The sequence below is a fragment of the Abrus precatorius genome, unplaced genomic scaffold (assembly GCF_003935025.1).
Source record: "Abrus precatorius isolate BTA unplaced genomic scaffold, Abrus_2018 Scaffold11, whole genome shotgun sequence".
NCBI classification, from domain to species: Eukaryota; Viridiplantae; Streptophyta; class Magnoliopsida; order Fabales; family Fabaceae; genus Abrus; species Abrus precatorius.
The window spans coordinates 5,926,387-5,949,050 of record NW_020874303.1 but is presented as its reverse complement, the minus strand read 5'-3'; the positions used below and the strand labels follow the sequence as shown (position 1 = coordinate 5,949,050).

The 22,664-nt window shown below is 26.7% G+C and overlaps 1 protein-coding gene across 1 annotated transcript; it reads left to right on the top strand.

Annotated features, from left to right (window-relative positions):
- The first annotated feature begins 3,430 nt into the window (after positions 1-3,430).
- On the top strand, positions 3,431-6,605 carry LOC113855339 (ribokinase). Its single transcript, XM_027486948.1, has 5 exons — positions 3,431-4,098; positions 4,629-4,814; positions 5,520-5,715; positions 5,800-5,906; positions 6,247-6,605. The coding sequence occupies exons 1-4, from the start codon at positions 3,478-3,480 to the stop codon at positions 5,889-5,891; spliced, it is 1,095 nt and encodes a 364-aa protein (XP_027342749.1). The 5' UTR covers positions 3,431-3,477; the 3' UTR covers positions 5,892-5,906; positions 6,247-6,605.
- The last annotated feature ends 16,059 nt before the right edge of the window (positions 6,606-22,664 follow it).

Below are 22,664 nucleotides of genomic sequence, written 5' to 3'. Positions count from 1 at the left end.
AATTTATATTAAATGATTTAAGAAAATATATAATATTATATTAATGTAATATTAAAATTATTTATTATTTATTTTATTTACTCATAATCAATTAATTGAATATATATATATATATAATAAAAAAATTGTGTATATATTTAAGCCTGAAATATTTTAAGTCATGTATTTTTTTTAATATAAAATATATTTAGAGAGTAGAGACAATGAAACATATGAATAAAATAAAAAAAATAAATCTAGTGTGAAGGAAGAAAAAAATTAAAAACAATAAGATTAGATTAATGTGTATATGAAATATTTTAATTATAAAATGATAAATTATTATTTTTAAATATAATAGAAATATTAGTAATTAAAATTTAAAAATTTAATACTAATTTAATAATTTTTAAAAATTAACTTTTAAGAATTTCAAACTCTTTTTATTTTATATTTATTAAACAATTTTATAAGTTTACTAACAGAATCAATAAATTACAAATTTATAAACAATTAAAAGATATAATGCAAAATATTAATATATTTACTTTATTTTATTAAATTATATGTGTTACTATCAACCATTTTATATTTTATTTTATCCAATCAATTCACAAGTAATCTTAAGAAAAAGATAGTTGAATTAATAGAATCAAATGGGTTTTTTTTTTCACTTTTACTCTCATATCATATGTAAATATTATTTTTTCACCGTTATCATTTTTATTACTATTGTCATTGTTATTACATGTGATTTATAATAAAAATAATTATTATTACAACTAACAAATATTATCTTTATCATTATTATCGTTTTTATCTTTATTGTTACCATAGTATTACCAACAAATATTTTTATTATCATTGTCACAATCGTTAATATTATAATAGTTATTTCTTACTATAATTATTATAATCATATTTATAATTATTGTTATCCTATTATATTTTTGTTACTACATTATCACCATTAACTGTTATAATCTCATTATGTACATATTTTACTAATTATTATTATTAGTTTTATCGTTGTCCTACCATTAATCACTAGCAATATTAATACTAGTATTATTATTGTTATATTAATTATTACAATTATAATTACTATCATCTCATCAGTATTATCATACTACGAGGCACTATCAATATTATTTCAGGGTAGATTTTATAGATTATGTTGGATTTTTAATTTAGTTTTCCTTGTCAGAGTTGATATTCTCATCGAGTTGAGATAAGCTGGGCCAGAAATTTAATAATTGAAAAAGAATATTTTATTGATGCTTGGGTAGGTTGATGGAATCTGGACTGCTCCATGATAACCAGTGAAATCAAGAATCACAATATATACAATCATATCACTTTCTACGATTTTCGACAACTCAACCAATCCATGAAACTTTCAAATGTCAAGACAAACAAAGCTTACGCTAAACAATACATCTTCACCGATAACACCAACATTTTCATTAACCATATTATTAATACATAATGCTGTTTATGTTTTTCTCATCAAAATTTTGTTTGGGGCTAAATTTAAGAAAAATATTATTTAATGAAATTTTTTATTTAAAAATTCTATTTTTTTAAAAAAAAATATGATTTTAAATTCTCTTAAATTAAAAGTTTTTTTTAATCCTCAAATTCGTACTTTCCTTCTTTCTAAAAACTTATAAACAATTAAAATATTGTTAATGATGAGTACAATCGAGATAGTAATAAAATTAAAATGAAAAAAAATTTTACAATCATAAATATAGTTTATTAAATATTGATATTTTATAAAATTTATTTAAAATTTAGTCTTTTTTAAATGATATTAACTTTGAAAGTGTAATTTTACGTTGATTAAAATAAAGAGAAAAAAACTATAGCTCAATTATCAACACATTTATTCTAAAAGTTAAGTCTATTGCCTGCATTATTAGTGAATAGTGACCTTAAAGATAGTTAGTTTACCCTTTTTAGAAATAAAAAAAATTGAATTAAAAAATTCATTATTATAAAAGATTCAAAGATAATATAAGCCGTAAAATAAATGTTTAAAATTTTGATAATACTTTCTGATGATGTAAATAAAACTAATAAATTATTGCAAGATATTTTAATTTTTATAAAAAAAATACAAAACTTTAAATGTATATTTTTATGTGAAATTTCAGATTATATTTTTTCTTTTTTTATATACGCATGTTCTAGGTTAACACAAGATGTATTTATTTGAGAATAAAACATAAATTGTCAGTATAAGACATATTTAAGTTAGTATCACTGTATTTGTTTTAAAACAGAACATAAGTTACTCAAAATGATGTGATTCGTGTGTAAGTTATAATTGTTTTAACTTCATGCAACTTATATATTATAAAAAAAAATTTAATTTTTTTTAATAAAAATGACATTTTAAAATTTAGTATTTATTTAAAAAAACCCCAATAAATATGATTATAAAAAAATACAGTTAAAAAAAATTTAAATGTGTGCATGTATACTAAATAAAAAAAAAAAAAAAACACGTATAACAACCCACTGAAATTAATACAAATGGTATGCATCAAACAAAATGGACAATGGTAGATAAGAAATACAATTTCTTAATTAATTAAATCAAACAAGATACTTTGAAATGTTTTGCTTTACGTATTTTTACTATTTAATTTATATATCTATAACAAAATCCATTTTCTAAAAATTTTCAGCAACTTAACTAACTACATTTATTTGTTATTATTGCTTGAAAACAAATAAGTCATTGTAACAACGGAATCTCACAGCAAACAAAATGAAAAATAGATTATGGGCTCTCTCCCAGGCCCAAAACTTCATCATTGATAATCTCTATACAAGCTGGCCCAAATCATAAAAGAACAACAACCCAAGTGGGATAACTTAAAATTAACTCTACTGTCTCAACATAAACAAGAATGTGAATGTGCATGAGCATGGTGCCTTTGTAAGTGCGATTTGAGATATCTATGCTTCATTAAATTAACAAGTCTTATTAAGATATATATATATATATATATATATATATATATATATATATATACACACACTAAAAATTATGAGATATCTAATTAGATAATTCAAAAAAAAAAAAAAATTCAATCTGTTCTCAAAATACCTCGAATCTATTTTTTAAACACAAAACCATTAAACTTAATTTGAAATCATGATAAGTTAGTAAAACAAGAAGAGAAAATTGTTTTTTATACCATTTTTTGTTGGCCGCACTAGTATGCTTTTGCATAATTTTTAAACATTTAATTCTAAAATATATTTTTCACAAGTTTAACTCTAGAAGTGTTTTGTGATTAAATAAAAAAAAAAGTCTAATCACTTCATAATTTTGCATTTCCAAATATATTAAATATCTTTTCAAAATGAATTTCATAAAAAAACGAAGAATAGTTGATTTTCCAAGTAAGAGTGATAAACACATCACACCCCGTAGACTGCGACATTTGACAGCGAAGGGGAAAGGTGCGGCGAGAAGAAGAAATGAGCGGAACAACACTCTCACCGCAAATTCCAAACCAGTGTTTCAAACCCTCAAACAGAACCAGATTCCCCACACTTTCCCAAATCGAATTCATCTCTTTCCGCCACCAACACCACAACCACAATCTCCCACTCCTCTGTTCCGCTTCCAACCCCTCCTCATCATCGCCGCCACTAGTGGTTATTGGTTCCGCCAACGCCGACATCTACGTCGAGATCGATCGGCTTCCGCGCGAGGGCGAGACTCTCGCCGCCAAGTCCGGCCAGACACTCGCCGGCGGCAAGGGTGCGAACCAGGCCACGTGTTCGGCGAGGCTTTCGTACCCGACGCACTTCGTTGGACAGGTTGGGGACGATGCTTATGGGAAGCTGGTCACGGAGGCTCTCCGTAACGGTGGGGTTTGCATTGATAACGTCACCGTGGTTGCATCAATGTCAACGGGTCACGCCGTAGTGATGCTCCAGTCTAACGGCCAGAACTCCATAATCTACATTGGGGGTGCCAACTTGAGTGGCTGGCCCACTACCCTGCCACGTCATCATTTGGACCTCGTGGCCCTCGCTGGCATCGTTTTGTTACAGAGAGAGATTCCCGACCCTGTTAACGTTCAAGTCGCAAAGGTTCTTTCTTCACTTCGTATGTGCTTGTTGCGTGAGGGATTGTAAAATTGAGTTTGAATGAAAATTGATTTTGTAGAATTGATTTTATGAAAATAAAGGGGTAGTGAATTATATTCAGAGACTTTTGTCTGAAAAGAAAATTCGTGGTAAAATTTGACATAAATTTTTTTAAATTAACGGAAAAGTGGCAGTTTATGCCTTAGTTCAGACTAGAATTTGAAGGCAAAATCAAAAATCAATTTATTTTGCAGAATTAGGTTATAATAAAAAAGAATGTGATTACATGCAAATTCAACGTGAAACCAAGCATATCCCAAACGCCTTTTTAGTCCTTCACGTAAGTGCTTTCTTGGTTTTACTTTGTAAAATCTTTTCCTACTTTAAGAAAACTACGTTCATTTTGTTTCGTATTTTATAAGAAAAAAAAGTTAAAAAATTAGAGTGATGAACTCTTATTTGTTTCGAGTTTCTTGTGGAGGTTGAGCATTAATTGGATCCTGGATATTCTGTTATATTGTATTTATTTACAGGCTGCAAGAAGTGCTGGTGTGCCGGTAATATTGGATGCTGGGGGCATGGATGCACCTATTCCGCCGGAATTATTGAATTTTGTTGATATTCTGAGTCCTAATGAAACTGAACTTGGTCGCCTTACGGGAATGCCGACTGAAAGTTTTGAAGAGATTACACAGGCTGTTGTGAAATGCCATAAGTTTGTGAGTTTGAGGAGTGCCTTAAACTTAGGGATCACCTTGAAATAATGCTTTGCACATTTTGCTGTTTGAATGCCATATTCATTGCCTAAGGATAATATTTGAAAATGTGATCCAGCTTTGAGATTTTCTGTTAGCAATAGCCCTTCCCTAGTGTGGCGTGTGCATGCTTGTTTTATTGCTTAGATGGCATCAATAGTGTCATTGTCGAAAGAAATGACCGTCGTGTAGTTATTCATTATTGATCCCTATACAGAACAGTCATATATTCTGATAGCTGGTGGCATTATCTCCTAAATGAGCTTCTGAGCTTTCACTCTTTTATGTTGAGGGGATTGGAGCTGCTGAATCTTCTTGGTATTTACAGCCTTCTAGGGAAAAAGAAAGGGGGAGGGGGAGGGGGTTACAATTTTTATTTGATTCTCTTTTCCTTAAATCCAATTAACTGCACCATAAGGGTACATTATAAGGAAGAAAGGCATTATTGATCAATAAACTATTGAGTTTTGCTATTTGTTGTATGTTCTCCTCATTGTCTCTCTATGACTGTGCATTAAATTTGGAAGTCTCAGAATTTATCTTCTTCAAATGTCTTGGTTTATTCTTGAGGGCTGATGGAATGATGCTTTTGTCACCATGACCATTATAGTAGTCTCAGTGGTTCTAGTTCTGGGGTTATTTATCTTCCTTAAATTTTTGAAATTTTAGGGAGTTAAGCAAGTTCTTGTGAAACTAGGGGACAAAGGGTCTGCTCTTTTTGTAGAAGGAGAAAAACCAATTCAGCAACCTGCCATACTAGCTAAAACAGTCATTGATACAACTGGAGCTGGGGATACTTTTACCGCTGCTTTTGCTGTGGCCTTAGTTGAGGGCAAGTCCAGAAAGGAATGCCTCAGATTTGCGGGTATGTATGGCAGAATGCACTTCTTTTTCCTTTCTGGAATTTTCTATTTGGAAAAATGTGCCTAATTATCATGTTTCGCAACAGCTGCTGCAGCTTGTCTTTGCGTTCAAGTGAAGGGAGCCAGTCCCAGCATGCCCGATAGGAAATCTGTTCTTGATCTTCTTAATTGTCAATGACAATACTTGCTAAAGGTCTATATCTTTGTTTCATTCTTTTGATTTACTGTTTTGTTCTTGTTTATTGAAAAACCGTAATTAAAACTTCCAGAGAAAATGCCTGGTGTCAGTATCTTATATGCTATTCAACTGTTGTTTTCCTTGCTATTGACAATTAATTTTCGAATGTTCCTGACTATAATTAAATGTTCTTTGTCATTACAAAATGAGCAGCTAGTGCTTAAATAGGAGAAATCCATAAGTTCGCGATACTATTATTAATTGGTTTAAACTACAGATACAAATTAGTGAGGTTTTGAAAAACAATCATCTTGTTTCTTCGGTGACTGATAATAATCCAACTTTTGGTTCTCAGATGTCACAATTTGGACTATCAGGAACAGAATAACTGTGTGTGCAGAGGGAAAAGCACCCTTGAAAATGGCAGCAACGATAACTTGTTCTGAAAGAGCGTTTCTGCAGATGGATTCTTCAACATAATAAACTGTTGTCATTGTAATAAGATTGGGCTATACGCTTGCCTTTTGTTTGACAATGGAGCGAGAAAATGAAGAGGAGAAAAAATGTTTTTTATGTGAGATGTTTGGTTTAAGAGAAAAAATCAAGGAAAGAAAATAAGGAACTTCCTGTAGGTTATTTGGAAAAAGTGAAAATGCCCAAAGGTAATCTGTTCAATTGCACTATACATTGATTTTAGTGTCGAAAAAATCGATTATTAATTTTTTCATCTTGCATGATTCGGACAATGGTAGAAAAACAGATTATATTGCATTATGTAAAATGAAAATTTCAAGCCTAAAAAACTGAAAGGAGACAACAAAAGATAAAACATACTGGGAAACAATCGCACATCTCCAACCAAACAATCGTAGCAAGTTCTCGAGAGTACATGTGGGTTTCGGTTTCGGTACGGAGTCATACACGTTTATAATAGAGAAAGCTACTCCTAATTTAGGATTTGTGGTTTCACGTCGATGCCAATGAATATACGTTTTTAATTTTATTAGTAGTAAATTCTGTTAAAACTTTTAAACATTCATTTATAACATGAATATTTTTTTGTTCGGTCAATTTATAACTTGAATATAAACAAGCTAAAACTGGTTCTAACTCCAGCCACTGACACAATGCCATTCTCTGTCACGATATTCTCTCTTTTTAATATGATTTATGAAGCACATCTAATGGTAGTGGATCTCTTAGTGTTAATTAAATTGAGATTTGGCTTTGATAAAAGGGAAGCCTAAGTGAAACGTCAATTTTCATCAAATATAAATAGAAAAAATAATTTGATGTATTAATATGTAATTGGGATACATGAGTAAATATTAACCACAAAATGTTGAGAGGTACCAATACCCCCACAAAAAGAAAGGGTGCTGAATAAACTTTCTTGGAAGGATATGCACCTTGTCTGGTTGAGGTGCAGCTGATTTTCGAACCTCTTCAGGTAGAGGATGGCCAATGATACCAATTGAATAAATCAACAGGATCTCTTTCATAAAAAAGAGATAGCCAAGTGTTTTGTGGTAGATGAATTGTTGATCTTCCACTCCTCGTAAGGTAAACTAGGCACACTATACACAAGGTGTGAGCTTGTACTGACAAATGATGCAGGGCCTATACTATCAGTTCTGTTATTTTAACAATTAAAGATTGATACTATGTATTATCATTTTTATATCTCTCTTTCTCTTAATCTTTTTTTATATTCATGCATCATAAAAAAATATTAATTAAACCTCAATTTTTATAATGTATAAAAGCTAAAACATAATCTTTCTAAATGCAAAACTCAATTAGTGTTTGTTTTAGTTTTATAAGTGAGTTTTAATATATTTTATATATTCGGGTCTTTTATATTGAGGCATAATTGCAAAGATATCCAACGAAAATTCGAAATTTCTTTAATTGTTGCTAGTACGTACAAGTGCATATTCAATTAAGTTTATTTCTGAAAAATAATTTTTTTTTTAATCTCAGCTTTCTCAAAGAACTTAAAAAAAATATGATTTATCAAAAGCAAAAAACCAGTTTGGTGGCCGTTGATTTTAAAATTGGGTATAATTAATTTTAAATTATTGAATATGATTAAAATGTATATACAAAATAATTTAAACTGCATATTTCCACTGAAATATGTTCTTTATTTCAAAAAGGAAAAATATTAATTTAAATTTTGATTAAGAAAAACAATAGTCCCCATTTTGTAGGAAAAAAAACACTTATATAGCCTACGAAACAAGTGAGATTAGTCTTTCAAACATATGCCAAGCAAATGTATGGATTATTCTTATTTTTTAAAAATAAGTTTTAAATTTCTACGCCTACTTTTTAAATTTTTTTTTATCATATCATCAGTCCCATCTCTTTTGTTTTTTCTTCCTATCTTTGTCTTCCCAACTTTACACTTAAATAATAGGTGTGAACATATATTTTTCCTTTTTCCAATGACTAGTGTTACCCTCACACCATGCGAATTTCCCTTTATTGAATGCCTCAAAACATGCGTTTTCCTTTAAATTGCCATAAGCTACAAATGGATCCTAACTAATCCTTTTTCTCTAAACCTGCATGTCTACCTCTTCTATGAAACAAAAACCATGAACTATTCTTCTTGCTTTCTTATCATTCTCATGGTATCCCATTTTTTCCTATATCCAAGCATGACCATGAGAATAATGATTCAGCAAGTCACTGAAGCAGCAACAGATCATCATCACAAAGTGGGTACATAATTTCTTTGATATGATCCATAAGTAGTTAATATCAGTGTTGCTAAGTCATTCTTATCATATTTTCTTGTGTCAGTCAAGAGAAGCTGAGAGGGATCATGCTCAGAGGAAATTGCATGAAGTACATTCAGGGCCTAATCCTATTAGTAATTCCATTCCACAACAAAAGTCGAAGGAAGATATACAAAGAAATCATTAAGTTTTCCTTTGGATGTTATTAGTTAATTTTTTCCCCACTTTTTTAACAGTAAACTCTATTTTCTTTTTGGTTCTTCTTTGTTCTTTCTTTCCCCTTCATCATATTTGCTAAACATATTTTAAAATCAGCTCATTGAATCATACATGAAAAGGGTTTGGCCCATTAATGAAGCTAAATTCAGCTTGATTGATGCATAACAATAACAAGCGTAGTCAGGATCTTCAGTCCAGGTCTTCACTCTTCTCATCCATTTGGGTTGGTTTACACAATGCCAATCATGATCATCACTTGATACATATATAGTTTTTGCTTTTCGAGTTTTCCAATATGTGAATTGATATCATAATCCGTTGAAGGAATTATGACTGGTAAAGAGATGTGAGTCATCTTGTTTATTGAAGTCAGAGTGATGATATCCATTTGGAGGATTTGGTTTTTAAGTTTACATTATTCACGTAATGCTTTTTCTTGGATACATGAATCAGAAATGTTACAGAAGGACTAGAGATTATATGTTCCTTTAGCTGAACATGAAATTGAAGTAGAATTTTAGAGCTTCATTCCAAGTACAGGTAGCACTTACAAAACAATAGGATTGATCTCTCGTTACTTCTGTAGAGGTAATAAACTTGAGTGAAAAAGTCTCACATTATATAAAAATAAAGAAGTTAAAGCAACACATAAGTAACCATGACTAATAATTTATTATCTTAAAGCTCTGGTTATGTGATGTTCAATCTGTTTAAGTGATTTGTTCATGACCTATTTATGAGAATTTTCTCTGTATTTTTAACCCCCGTCTGTGCCACAACATCAAAATCATGTAAATAGTATACTAACAAGTATGACATGCAGGGAATTTTTTCTTATTTTTTCCCCCTAATTGTTCAAAGCAATGAGAGGCCAAAGAAAATTACTAGTGAAACTGTTAAGAAGAATTTAGAAGTCAATAGTTAATCTATTAACAAAATTCATAATAGGATCCTATGATGTAATCTATGTAAGCAACTCTACCTAGTAAGAAAAGGCATAATTTTTGCTGTATCTGTTTCGCTTGCAGGCTTGCATGCATAAATGTGGATTGCATGTTGAACCTTTTTTAGTGGATCTAGATACATTTGGTGATATAAATTTGAACATATTTTTGTAAAGCTGTATAACATTTTATCCAAGAGTACACAAGGAAACGCACTGAAATTGTCATGGATACCATTATTTCTATAACAGATATAAGTGCTACATGATAAAAATTATGTTCCACGCAGCAACATATGAAGACATGATGATGGTCTTGATAGTTGATCAGATACATCCAAAAATTCATCTTTCCCTTGGCTCCTTCAATTTTCGCTAGTACCGAGACACAATAAATGAAGATAAAATAGTAACATATAATCAATTTTCACTATTTTCACCAAAGTTTTATCTTTTTTTCCTCAATATTACATGTATCATGTATATATACATTGGTGTAACCTTATGTGTTTGAAAATTCTGGATCTACCACTCTTTCAAAGTAAAAGTGAATGAAATTGCTTCCATCTTTGGCTATTGCAATTAACCACAACTTAAGACTTGTTTGAATTGGCACTGAGAGGTCTACGATCAATTTTGTCTCCAACGATGGACAGTTGTAATTTTATTTTATAAAAAATCAAAGCACGTTAAAGGGCATTGAAATTTTTTCAATTTCAGCCGTTCCACATGGAGGCTGTTAATGATATTGTTTGAAATATAAACCAATGTTGAAACCCAGTTTCTCCATTTCCTCCACAATTCTCAATTATGTGGAGGCTAGCTAGTTTGAACAAGTGATTGGATGGAGATTTAGAAAAATGAAATCATTCTAAAATTTCCACCAAACAATTTTCTAAAATAAGATTAATTAACAAGATAAGTACGTCCATTAGTTAATTAAAAAGTGACAAGACTTAGGAAAATGAAAAAGAAAACAAGGAAAAAAAAAAGCAAAGGCATGATTCAATGCAACTCCTTATAATTGATCATCCTCACGTACCAAGTTTGGCATCTTGCAGGGTTAGGCAGAAGGACATCCATTCATTTTGAAGTCTTTTGAAATGTTAACTCACTAAAAGATTGCATTGTTTCAATAATCCGTCAAAAGTGAAAAAGAAAGAGCAAACAGGGTCACCATGAAAAGCATCATTGTACAATTTTGAGCAGAAAAAAATAAAGCTGATTATTCGGTTTTCGGCTATTGGCTTTAGAAAAAATAATGGGATAGTGCAGAGAGATTTTCTGAGTTGTTTGTATTGGTAGAAGGATTGTCATGTCGAATTGAACGTGTGACTGAGTGACAGAATCATGCATTTCCACTCCACAACTAATAATAGAGATAAGATCAGTGTGACATAGCCATTGCTCATAATTAATGCCTCTTTTTGGTCAAGTTCACACTTTACACAGCAATTCAAGCCATTTCTCATTTTCCATTCAAGTTCCAACATATGTATAATGAAAATTTAATTAATGAAATAAGTTTCTCTGTAAGAAGTACATAACATTATAAAATTTAAAAACTCACGTAATTACTTTAAAATATTATGAAATTTACATGACTTGTATGTTTTAATTTTAACTGTTCATAATGAAATTTGAAGATTAAAATTTATTCATTTCACTTTTATATATAAAAAAATTTCTTCTCACTAAATATATCATGTTGTCATGTGTATATATATACTACAAAATTTAATCATTTATTATAATTGTTTGATCATTTTTAAATATTTAAATCGCACATATTCTTTATTAGAGACAATTATATTTGAGTTGGGTAGAATTTTTATAAATGGTAATTTTTTTTAAAAAGTATTTAATGCAACTGTATTTACGGTGACTCAAACTCAAGATTACTTGTTAAGTTAAAATACTTTTTTTAGAAGTTTGAATTACTTAAATAATATAAATATTTTATTTGTTATATTTAAAAAATTAAAAAATAATAAGTGAAAAAATAATAATTAATATTATTTTAAAATTCTATACATACAGATAAATAAGATTAATTTTTTTTTATCTTTCTAATTAACAAATGAATAACAATGAGAGTAATAACTTTTTAAAAGAAATCTAGATGAAAGTCTCATCATTTGATTACTTTCCATGTCTTTACATTAATGATTGTCAATTAATCAAATAGAGATAAATCGAACACGTTAATTTAAGCTTCCGAGTAATAAAGTTTTAGATTATTAAAATTTAATTTGAATAAAATTACGATAAATATTTGTAAGAGTAAAAAATTAAATAGTAAAATAATTAAATTTTTTCTATAAGTTAAAATCAATTTATATTTCTTCATTTTTTTAAAAAAAAATCTTATTTTATTTCTAAAAGATTTAAAGAGTATTGGTTATTTTTAACATATAAAAAGGTTTAACTAATCTTTATATTAATTTTTCTTCTATAAATAATTATCTTGAAACTTATTCAAACTTCACTTAAATTCAATTAATTTGAAATGGAAATTCAATTTGTCGTCATTCCATATGATTAAAGTAGATCAACTTTGTTTTTTTTATTTTTATTATTATTATTAGTAGTAGTAGTAGTTATGTACATACGTATGTTACACACATTTATATAAAAAATAACTTGGGAGTTTTAGTAGGATGGCAATTTAGGTCTAACCTAAATTGCTTAGTCTGCTAACTGTTCTGCACTCATCAACACGTTTAACCGACTATGTTTTAACCCACAAAAAATGAGTCAAATGACAGGTTAGGGTTGACTAGGTCGTTAGACCCTTTTTAAAAAGTTTTAAAAATAAAATAATATTATTTATTAATTAAATATTAATTGTTATTAATATAAAAAATAATATTTCAATATTTTTAACAAATTTTTATTATTTTTTATATTTTTATGTTAATTTTAGATGAATCAGCCTGTTAATTCACTATTATTTATATTTATTTATTTTAATTTTTTAGACTTTGATGGGGTGATTAGTCCACCTTGAATGAGCCAAATTATAAAATCTAACCCACTTAAATGGACTAACTTATTTTATGACACACTTTTAGTAAGGCAGGATACGATGGAGGAGATTGCTGCTTTGCCACTCCTAAGTCTTAGAATTATTATGTTATGAGATAATGATCTTAAAACTATATGTTACGCAATAAATATTGTTGATCATAAATGTGACATTTTCACTTAAATGCATTTGTGTGAAATATTTGTACAAAAACTTAGGTCAATTGGTAATAAATTTTTTTAATCGATCTCCAATTTTAAGTACACGAAAAATAATTTTAAGATTATATGTTAAACGAAAAATATTATTAATCATAAATGTGATATTTTCACTTAAATTATTTTTTTGTGAAAGATATGTACAAAAACTTAGGTTAGTTGGTAACAAAAATTTGAAATTGATGTCAAGTTTTAAAAATATTGCTACCTGTATTTTAAAAAATTACTAGGGAAAGTTGGTGAAATTTTAATATTTTAAATAAAAATTAGCGGGGAAATTTAGTAAAAAATTAATCTTTTAAAATTTTCTTATGTCAAAATGTTTGTGGACATTTTTTTATCCCGGTGTTTATTATAGAATAGAAAGTCTAACAGGCTCAATGAGCAAAGCGTCAATAATAATAAAGAAAACCAAGACATCCTTGCAAACTTTTGTTTCAAGATTTGTAAGGTAGGAGAAGGTATATATATATATAATCACATTAACATGATGAATTCTAGTAAATGTTATGCCTATGTTTACTTGTTTTTTTTTTTTTACTAACTTTTAATTTTAAAAGATTATTCTTATAGATATTCAATACTTATCAAACATCTTTTTAAGTATTCATTCTTCTTTTTGTTTTTGGTCAAATAAATCTTTTATTGTTGATAATAATTATTTTGATAATGTTATTTTTTGTGAATGTAATTATATTCTTTGAAACAAAATCATAATACGTCCCTTCCATTTGGGCCACTTTCTTCGATCAGTTGGGCTTCGGCATTTTACTTAAAACTCATATTAACAATAATCATTTGATGGTGAGAAAAAAATAAAAGAAAAATCATTGATTTTGAAATGTGAAAATATTCTAAGGTACTTGCATACCTAACTGTAGTGTGTGAGATGATCCTTTGTCATGTTGTCATCTTATAGAAGATATAAAGGTTGTGATGTGAACAGCGAAGCATTCTCTGCCACCATACAATTAATTATAAAAGAACAAAATAAAGTGGTCCATGGAATCATTATGATCACAACTTAAAAAGCTCTAAATCAATAGAAAATAGAGACCCTACTTTGAGATGGTCAGAGATACCAAATGACTTGGAATCACAAACACAATTGCACAAAGAATATGACAATGAAAGAGCTATTCAGATATCAATTCATTGCAAATTTTGAAGGGTGAGGAAAGGGACAGTCTGTAACCCTTTCATTTCCAACCAAACAAAGAGAGAATGAAGGAGATAGTTTTATTTATGAATGGACTAATTTTAAGTATTTTTTATGTCATGTTTTATCTTAATATTTTCTGACAATATTAAATATGGACTTTCTATCAAAATAAACTATAATTGTTGTTAAAAAAATATATAATATTTTAAAAATTATACCTCAAAACTTTGCTGTTTGTCTATTTGGATAATGTTAAAATATTCGCAAGTTTTTTTAAAAAATGAATACTTGTGAAATCATATTGTAAACATAGTTCCACAAAATAAATATTCCCAAACTTTGTTTTCTTCTTTTGTCTTTTTTTCTTTGTTCCATTTACCGAATGAGGATAAACTTGGATGAAATACTCAGTGGGGTACCCTTTATTTGGTGTAAAGATTTTTCTCACGTCGAGATAATGACAAACATTTGATGTGATACTTATACACATGGACCCACAATAGCAATAATATTAATAAGGTTTAGCTAGAGCTCAATTATTGTTGTTCTAAAATATGAATTTTTGTCTCCTTTAATAGAAAAATGTTTCTTGAGTTATTAGAATGGGAAATTTTTATTTCTTTGTTTGGGTAAAAGGAAAATAAATAATAGTAAACAAAATAATGATGCATTTTTTTTATTTAGTTGAAGAGAATATGAAAGAAAAAAAATAAAATTTAACTTTTAAAAATCAAAATTCAAATTTTTTTTTCTTTTATTATATTTAAGATACATGTATAAAAATAAATAATAATAATATTTATAATATTAGGTGCGATAGTATTTTTTAATGATTTAATTAATAAAATTGTCGATAATATTTTATAAAATATTCGCATTTTGATTCATGCTGTAGACATTATTATTATTTCTTACATTTTTCAAGGAAAATAAGTCTATTAATATTTAAGTCTGATTTTAAAAATTTAAAAAGATAAAAATTTATTTAAAACGGTATTTATTATATTTGAAATATAAAATATAATAAGTCTTTTTTTAAAAAAATAATATTTTTGTGTGTTTAAATTAATTTTAAGGATTAATATTAACAAAAATAGTTATGAAAAATGTTAGAATAATACTTAATTATCTCAATATTTAATCTTTATGATTTTTTTAAATGTTTAAAAATATAAGATTTTATTGAAAAGTATATATTTATTATATAAAAATAAAATAAATATAGTACGTAGCTTAAATTGATATATCTTAATATATTAAAAAATATATTATTTTTATATCATTGAAACTAATATTTAAGATTAATGTTAATAAAATTATTATTTTTAGTACGTAATGTAAATAGCCTAAATGTTGTACAGCCTAAACTTGCTGGGAAGCAAAGAAGGTTGTGGGTCCTGAATTCATTTTACTGTTGGGAATCTTAATAAAGTAACATTTAGTTTTCTAGCAAGAATTAAATTAACTTTTCCTGTATAATTTTTTTAGTCAAACTTTTATATTAAGTTAAAATTTTAAAAAATTTTAATTAAAACTTTAAACAAATGTTCATGTAAGATAAATAAATTAAATTTTGTCTTATAATTAAGAAATAAATCATATCCTGTAATAGAGCTTTATTTTGCCCCTCCTTGAGGTATACCATTTTTAAATATGTCTTTTATGTTTTTATAAAAAAAAATTATATGATAAACTTTTATTTTCTTAACTCGAATGGAGTCGAATGAAGAATCTTATACAAGTAGACACATTAACATTATCATCGCCAAAAATTATATTGTCACTATAGGTTATGTCTGCATTTTTTATTGATACCTTTAAATTTAAATATTATTCCAAGAAGCAACAAAAAAATTTACCTTAACCTTAATTTAATTTATATGTCTCACACTCAGACCTTTTTTCACTATATACAGGGTATACTAAAAAATACTCTCAATTCAATTTAAATATCTCACATTTAGATCTCTTTCCACTGTATTTTGAATATGCTAAAAAATCTCTCTAAATTATGATTCTTCAACATTTGTATTGATTGTCTTTCTCCAACAATCACTACTGTCAACGATTGGTATTACTCCCTTTATGACGATCCTTTTTGCCCTATTGTTAAATTATACAAGTCATCAAAACTCCCACTTTGGGTCAAGTCCTTCAACAATCCATCCCCTTCAAATGCATACTTAGATAATTATTTTGCTATCCCTTCACTTGCTCATTAGATTGACACTCACATGCTTAATGTTAAGTTCAAAGTTATGAAACAAACTTTTTAAGAAAACAACCTCGACAATGTCAAAGTAATAATTGTGGTTCTAAAGAAAAAGTTCTCTTCTCCTGAGTTAGTTGCTTAAGTACTTGATGGACACAATTTTAAAGTTTCAAGCGATTTGATTGAGTAACTTCTAGAGAGATTAAACAAAGATTGAGTCCTAACTTTCAAAATTTTCAAATGCAAAAAAGCTCAACCTATGACAAGACCCAAAATGTAATGGAAGAGATAAAAGTGTTGAAAATTTTTATTAATCGTAATAGAGTTTTATATAAATGAATCTACATTATGCTAGGTCACTAAGAGAAAAAGCTATATGAGATAAATGCACCAGAATATGACCTCTAGCACAATGATGAGTAAGAGCCCTTATTATAATGAGTTTATATAACTAAATTACTATATTCCTATGTTAAGGTTTAGTGTTTTTTCTTTTAGACAGAAAAAAAGTGAAATTTTATAATTTGTTATATTGGAGACTATGATCACAATTTCTATTTTAGACCTATTGGAGTTCTCTTTATCTCCTAATGGGCCTAAATTTGGTTTTCACTTATTAAGCTCATATTTTACTTTTTATTAGTAGTCTAAAGGACTTACAAAAATAAATCACTTTTATTAATTATATATAAATGTAAATAACTCATAAATATTATAAGTAATATGTAACCCATCTTATATTATTAGAAATATTAAAAATCTTAACAAAAGGAACATGGATTCGTCCTTAAAGTCACCAATAAAGAACGCATATAGTGGACGACAATAATAGTTTTCTTGTGATAATAGAATTAAAAAAGAACGAAGAAGAAAAATGATGGGTAGATGAAAGATTTTACGAGTTAGGAAAAATATTTGAGCATTAACAATATTATATATGATATCATTTTTTTTTACCATACAATTAATCATACATGTCACTTCAATCATTTGTTACTATATGTTGACAGTGTATGACTCAAAGAACTAAAATGAATTAAAATAAATGTAATGAACTAACATGATATTTTAAAATTTTCAGTGACTAAAATATTCAACACTTACTATCTTAAGAGCTAAAGTTTTAGTGAGAGTTTAGCATTTAATTGAAAGTCAAACTATATTCTAAAATAAAATTTTTCATTAATAAAATATGCATAAGTAATTTTTTAATCATTTAAAATTTGAAAATTAAAATTCAATAGGTTCAAAAAGTTAGGCTAAATTAGACCTAAATCTTCTCTAGTTTATGCATAAATAGGAATGTTCTATTTCATTTCTGTTTTAAGTAAATTTTGCTTAAACAAATTTTTACTTATTCGCTTAATAAAGATGGTCACTTAAAAATGTCTTAATCTATTTAAACAATTGTTAAGTAACTTAAACGAATTATAGACAAAGAGTAGGCTTTGCTAAACGAAATAGTTCACTTAAGTGACTTTTGTATTGGTTAAACAAATTATGAAAAAAAAAAACTAAAAATAGTAACAATGAAAACTAAAACTCTAAAGATTAATGCTATATTTTAGAAAATATTTTAAATGTTAATTTTTACATTATTTATATATATATATATATATATATATATATATATATTGTATAATTCACTTAAGCAAACTTAAGTGAAGAAGGAATTATAAATGAAGTGGTCTATTTAGAAATATTTGCTCTCTATTTATAATTTAACTTGAGTTATTTAATAATCATTTAGCAAATTAGGACATGTTTATGTAATCACCTTTATTCTCAATATTTGTTTATGGTCTTATTTTTTTAAGTTTATTAATATTCACTTAAAGTTATTAATTTTTACTTAGATGAATTTAAAATTTATTTAAGTTTATAAATATTAGTTTAAATGAATATTTTACTTGTTTAAATAAGTAAATAAAAATTTATTTAAATAAAAATAAAATTGAACAATTTTGTTTGCACACAAATTGAAGAATTCATATTCGGTTGAATCCAGCTCAAATTTCCTTATTACAAATTAGACTGAATTCTTAATCCATTTTTTAAAAAATTTGTTTAACATAATTATGTTTTAACAAAAAAATTAAATTGTGAACTATTTGTCTTTTTGTTTATTGAATATAAATATAAATATATTTTATATTTATTATTTTAAGAACTAAAATAATTATTTTTTAATAATTAAAATACTTTAATATTATTTGCTTAAGGATGAATTTCAATATTCACCCTCAAAATCATAAAAACATGATTTTTTATATTTTAATAGATATATTTTTAGTTATCTTTTATTTTTTTATGTATATTTTTAAAATATATAATTATAAAACAGATATACAAATTTATATACAATTGTTTTTTATAAACAAGAACAAATTTATTACTATGAAAACGTATTCAAAACTTATTACACAAAAAAAAAAATTAAGAATAAACAATAAAGTTATATACCATATTAATTTAAATAATTTAAATAACAGAACTAGAAAATTATTCAAGGTATACGTTATTCTTTCCCAACTCCCAAAGGTCTTTGTCTTTTGTCTTTTCTCTCACTCAATCTTAAAGGACGAAAACTAAACTAAAATAAAATAAGAGTAATAGTTTTTTTAAGAGACAAAATTTATATATTATTATTAATATTCTATTTTAATAAAAAAATTATTTAATATTGTTGTAAATGATTAATATAAAATTTAAATTTATTCAACTTAAGACACAGAGAATATTAAAAAAAAAAAAGAGAGTAAATTTACACAATAGTTTAGTGTGATTTATTTTATATTCAGTATATATTGAATAGAAATTAAAATATTCTCAAATCTGGAGAAGACTTTATTTCATTTATAAATTTTTATGATAGACGGGTCAAAAAAATTTAAACAACAAGGACAAAACTAACCAATCTCTCTAGGGAACCAGAAATTCAAAACATCCCTGCTGACAAAAAGTCACAAAAAAGAGGGGGCTTTATAAAAAGAAAGAAAAAGGTGAACATCCTCTAAACCAGCCTTGACTAATTTATCTGCATTTTGGTTAGCCTCCCTAGGAGAGAAACTAATCAAATACAATTGATACTCTTTATTAACAATCTAATACTATTAATCAATAGGAACAAAAAATGATTATAATCCTGTATATTCAAAATCAGAGACACAATTTCTTTACAATCATTTTTTATCCATGTTAACTTAAGACCTTGCTAGAGAACAAGCTTGATTCCTCAAACAAAAAAAACTCCATAACTAAGCAACTAGGGGTCTCACAAGTTTCTAAACTACTTTGAAATCCAGCCACAAAATCTCCTTTAGCATCTCTGATTAAGTTTCCACATCCAACAACAAGCCCAAATTTTGAGACAGATCCATCCACATTCAGCTTAAATTGCCTTGCAAAGGGAGGGTATCACCTGATCTGGTTATGAAGATTCAGAAAATTAGAACAAACTTTGTATTTAACCTTGCCACAAAAAGAAAAATTAACTAAAATCATAAAGAATCTTATTGATTAACACATCAGGCATGACAACAGAATTTTGAAAAATCCCATAGTTTCTTTTATTCCACAAATGCCATATAGGAACCCCAAAAAGCATATTCTAACAGGAAAAATTATTTTGGTTAACTTTAGATAAATTAATCTTTAGCCAATCAGAAAGTCCTAAGCTAAAGAAACAAATCCAATTAGTAGGTAAAATAAAATATTTCCAGGCCTGCTCAGCAAATCAACAATCTTTTAAGACATGAGGGATAGATTTAGGAGCATTGTTACACCTTGAGCATATAGCAAAATCAAACATACCTCTCTTAAACTTTTCAGAGTTTGTAAGGAGCCTACATTGCACCACTTTCCAAAGAAAAATAATAATTCTAGAGGAATCTTATCAATTCCAAACGAACTTAAATATAATGTTATCATCCCCAATAATATAGGGAGTAGCAAACAAAAATTTATATGCAGATTTGACTAAAAAAAGCTCATTACTAATATTACTAGTATAACTCCAGTAAAATAAATCATGCCCCTTTGAGACATTATTAATTTTATCCATACATTCATAGATTCAAGCAACATTTTCCTAATTCTACCCCAATTCCAATTACAATGGAAAGAAAAATCATTTATAAATTTTTAATAAAAGATAAATAGTGTGATGTAATTAATCATATTCATTCTAACAATGTCACGCCTAAGTAATGCAAGCATACGGTACCATTGATGGTGAAAGTTAGGTGCTATATTATAGTAATAAAATAATACTAATGGAGCATGAGCCGTCCATTATGTAGGGTTGGTTTGGGTATGTCACCCATGACTTCGTAAAGTCCCAAATTGATATCGTCATTTGCATACGTTTTATGGTAATTGACGTTGGAAATTTTGATTTCTTTCTTTGCTATATAGGTCCTACAAATGTTGTGATCTTCACTTTCTTTCAATGTTATATTAATCCTTATTTGAATATTTTATTTCATATTTCTTATTTTTACTGATTACCATACCATCACAGACAATATTAATATTTAGTTATTTAAATATTTACTTTTTTTCAAGGAATGATTTCATAATTCTATATTCCACATCATAATATTTGAAAGAGAAAACTTATTTTCTTCTAAAAAATTTATTCATGGTGATTTTAATGTGACAAATATTCAATAGTGTTTTCTTATATTTTTTAAAATGCTCCATTAATTCAATCTAAACATACATTTCAGCCATTTACATAATTCATTTTTTTAAAAGTGTACGATACATGTTAAAAAACACTAAATAAATTTGATTAATATTTTCAATTGTTTAAAAAGTATGTATTTTTATAATTTAAGAAGGAATTTGTATTGAGAACTAAGCATATAAGAATATAGAATATATGAATAATAGAAAGATTTGGACCCGCAAGTTCTAGGAAGTAGTGGCTATAAAAGTCTAACAATTATCTTTGAACAGCATTTAGATTTTATGTATGCAAAGTGTGGTGGGTGATCTACACGTGTTTAGAAAAGTAACAAGCAACTACAAATGTTATGCGTTGATTGGATGTAACTAAAGTAAAGATTACTACTAGTTCAAGTTTCAAACAGTTAGATGGTGAGGTGAGGTACCTTAATCAACCAACTTACGCATTAATATTTGTGTAAAACATTCAAGAGTTTTAACGCCTCATAAATACTTCCTATGATTTTCAACGTTTATAAGTTAGAGTTTTTTATCAGAGAAATACTCATATAAAGGGTAAAATTTATATCATTTTTAATAAATTTTAGTTAATAATTAAAAAATGTCAATGCTTTTTATTTATTATTTTGTCTAATCGTTAATCTTGATTTATGGTTTCATTCCCATTTATTGTAAATAATATTTAAAATGAAGTTGTGCAAATTTATTATAAGAAATTAAAAACTCTCTTGAAAATAGAAACTTACAGTATATTTTTATCCTTTAAAAAAAAAAACTAAATTATCATGATCAACAAATATTTATAACTTCATAAATATAATTTTTTATATTTTTTATTTAATTTAATTTAGATTCGACCTGAATTTATAAATATAAATTTTAATTTTAAAAAATTATAATATTAAATAATGTAAATGATATAATTATAATATCATAAATATATAATTATTAATAAAGAAAGATATAAATTTTTTAATAATTAATATATTTTATTTTTATATATTATGACAACAATATTTTATTTTATTCCTGATAAAAATAATTAGAGAGAGTAGTCATGTTTCCGAAGATAAACTTGATATTGATTTTTTTTATTATTTTAAAAAAGGGTTAAAATTCTTTTCGATTTTAATGCAAACATCACAATATAATAAATATTTATTTAAACAAATTAAACTTTACTGAAGCAAAATATATATGAAGAGGACTTTGATGACATATCACTTAAAACTTTAATATGACATTAAATGTAAATTTTTTAAATGAAATTTAACTTATTTAAGTGAATTTGGATTGAACTATCGTATTTACACTAAAATTAGAAAAAATCTGAACCCCTTAAACAATAGCCGCAAAAAAAGAGCTACTAACTAAAGACAAAATCATGATAAAGTCTGTTTTTAAAAACCTCAAAATTAAAACGTTAAAATTATAACTTATAACATTTAAATAATAGAAAAATGTTATATGTGCTGAGTGATGTATCTTATTTCAACATTTAATTATATAATTTTATTTTTATGTTTCAATTAAATATATTTTCAGTCCTTTA

What these genes read in the sequence shown, in the direction of transcription:
- LOC113855339 (XM_027486948.1), top strand. Translation starts at nt 3,478, where the DNA reads ATGAGCGGAACAACACTCTCACCGCAAATTCCAAACCAGTGTTTCAAA. An exon ending in TTGTGAAATGCCATAAGTTT is followed by an intron (nt 4,815 to 5,519) that starts GTGAGTTTGAGG and finishes TTGAAATTTTAG; the next exon opens with GGAGTTAAGCAAGTTCTTGT. An exon ending in GGAATGCCTCAGATTTGCGG is followed by an intron (nt 5,716 to 5,799) that starts GTATGTATGGCA and finishes GTTTCGCAACAG; the next exon opens with CTGCTGCAGCTTGTCTTTGC.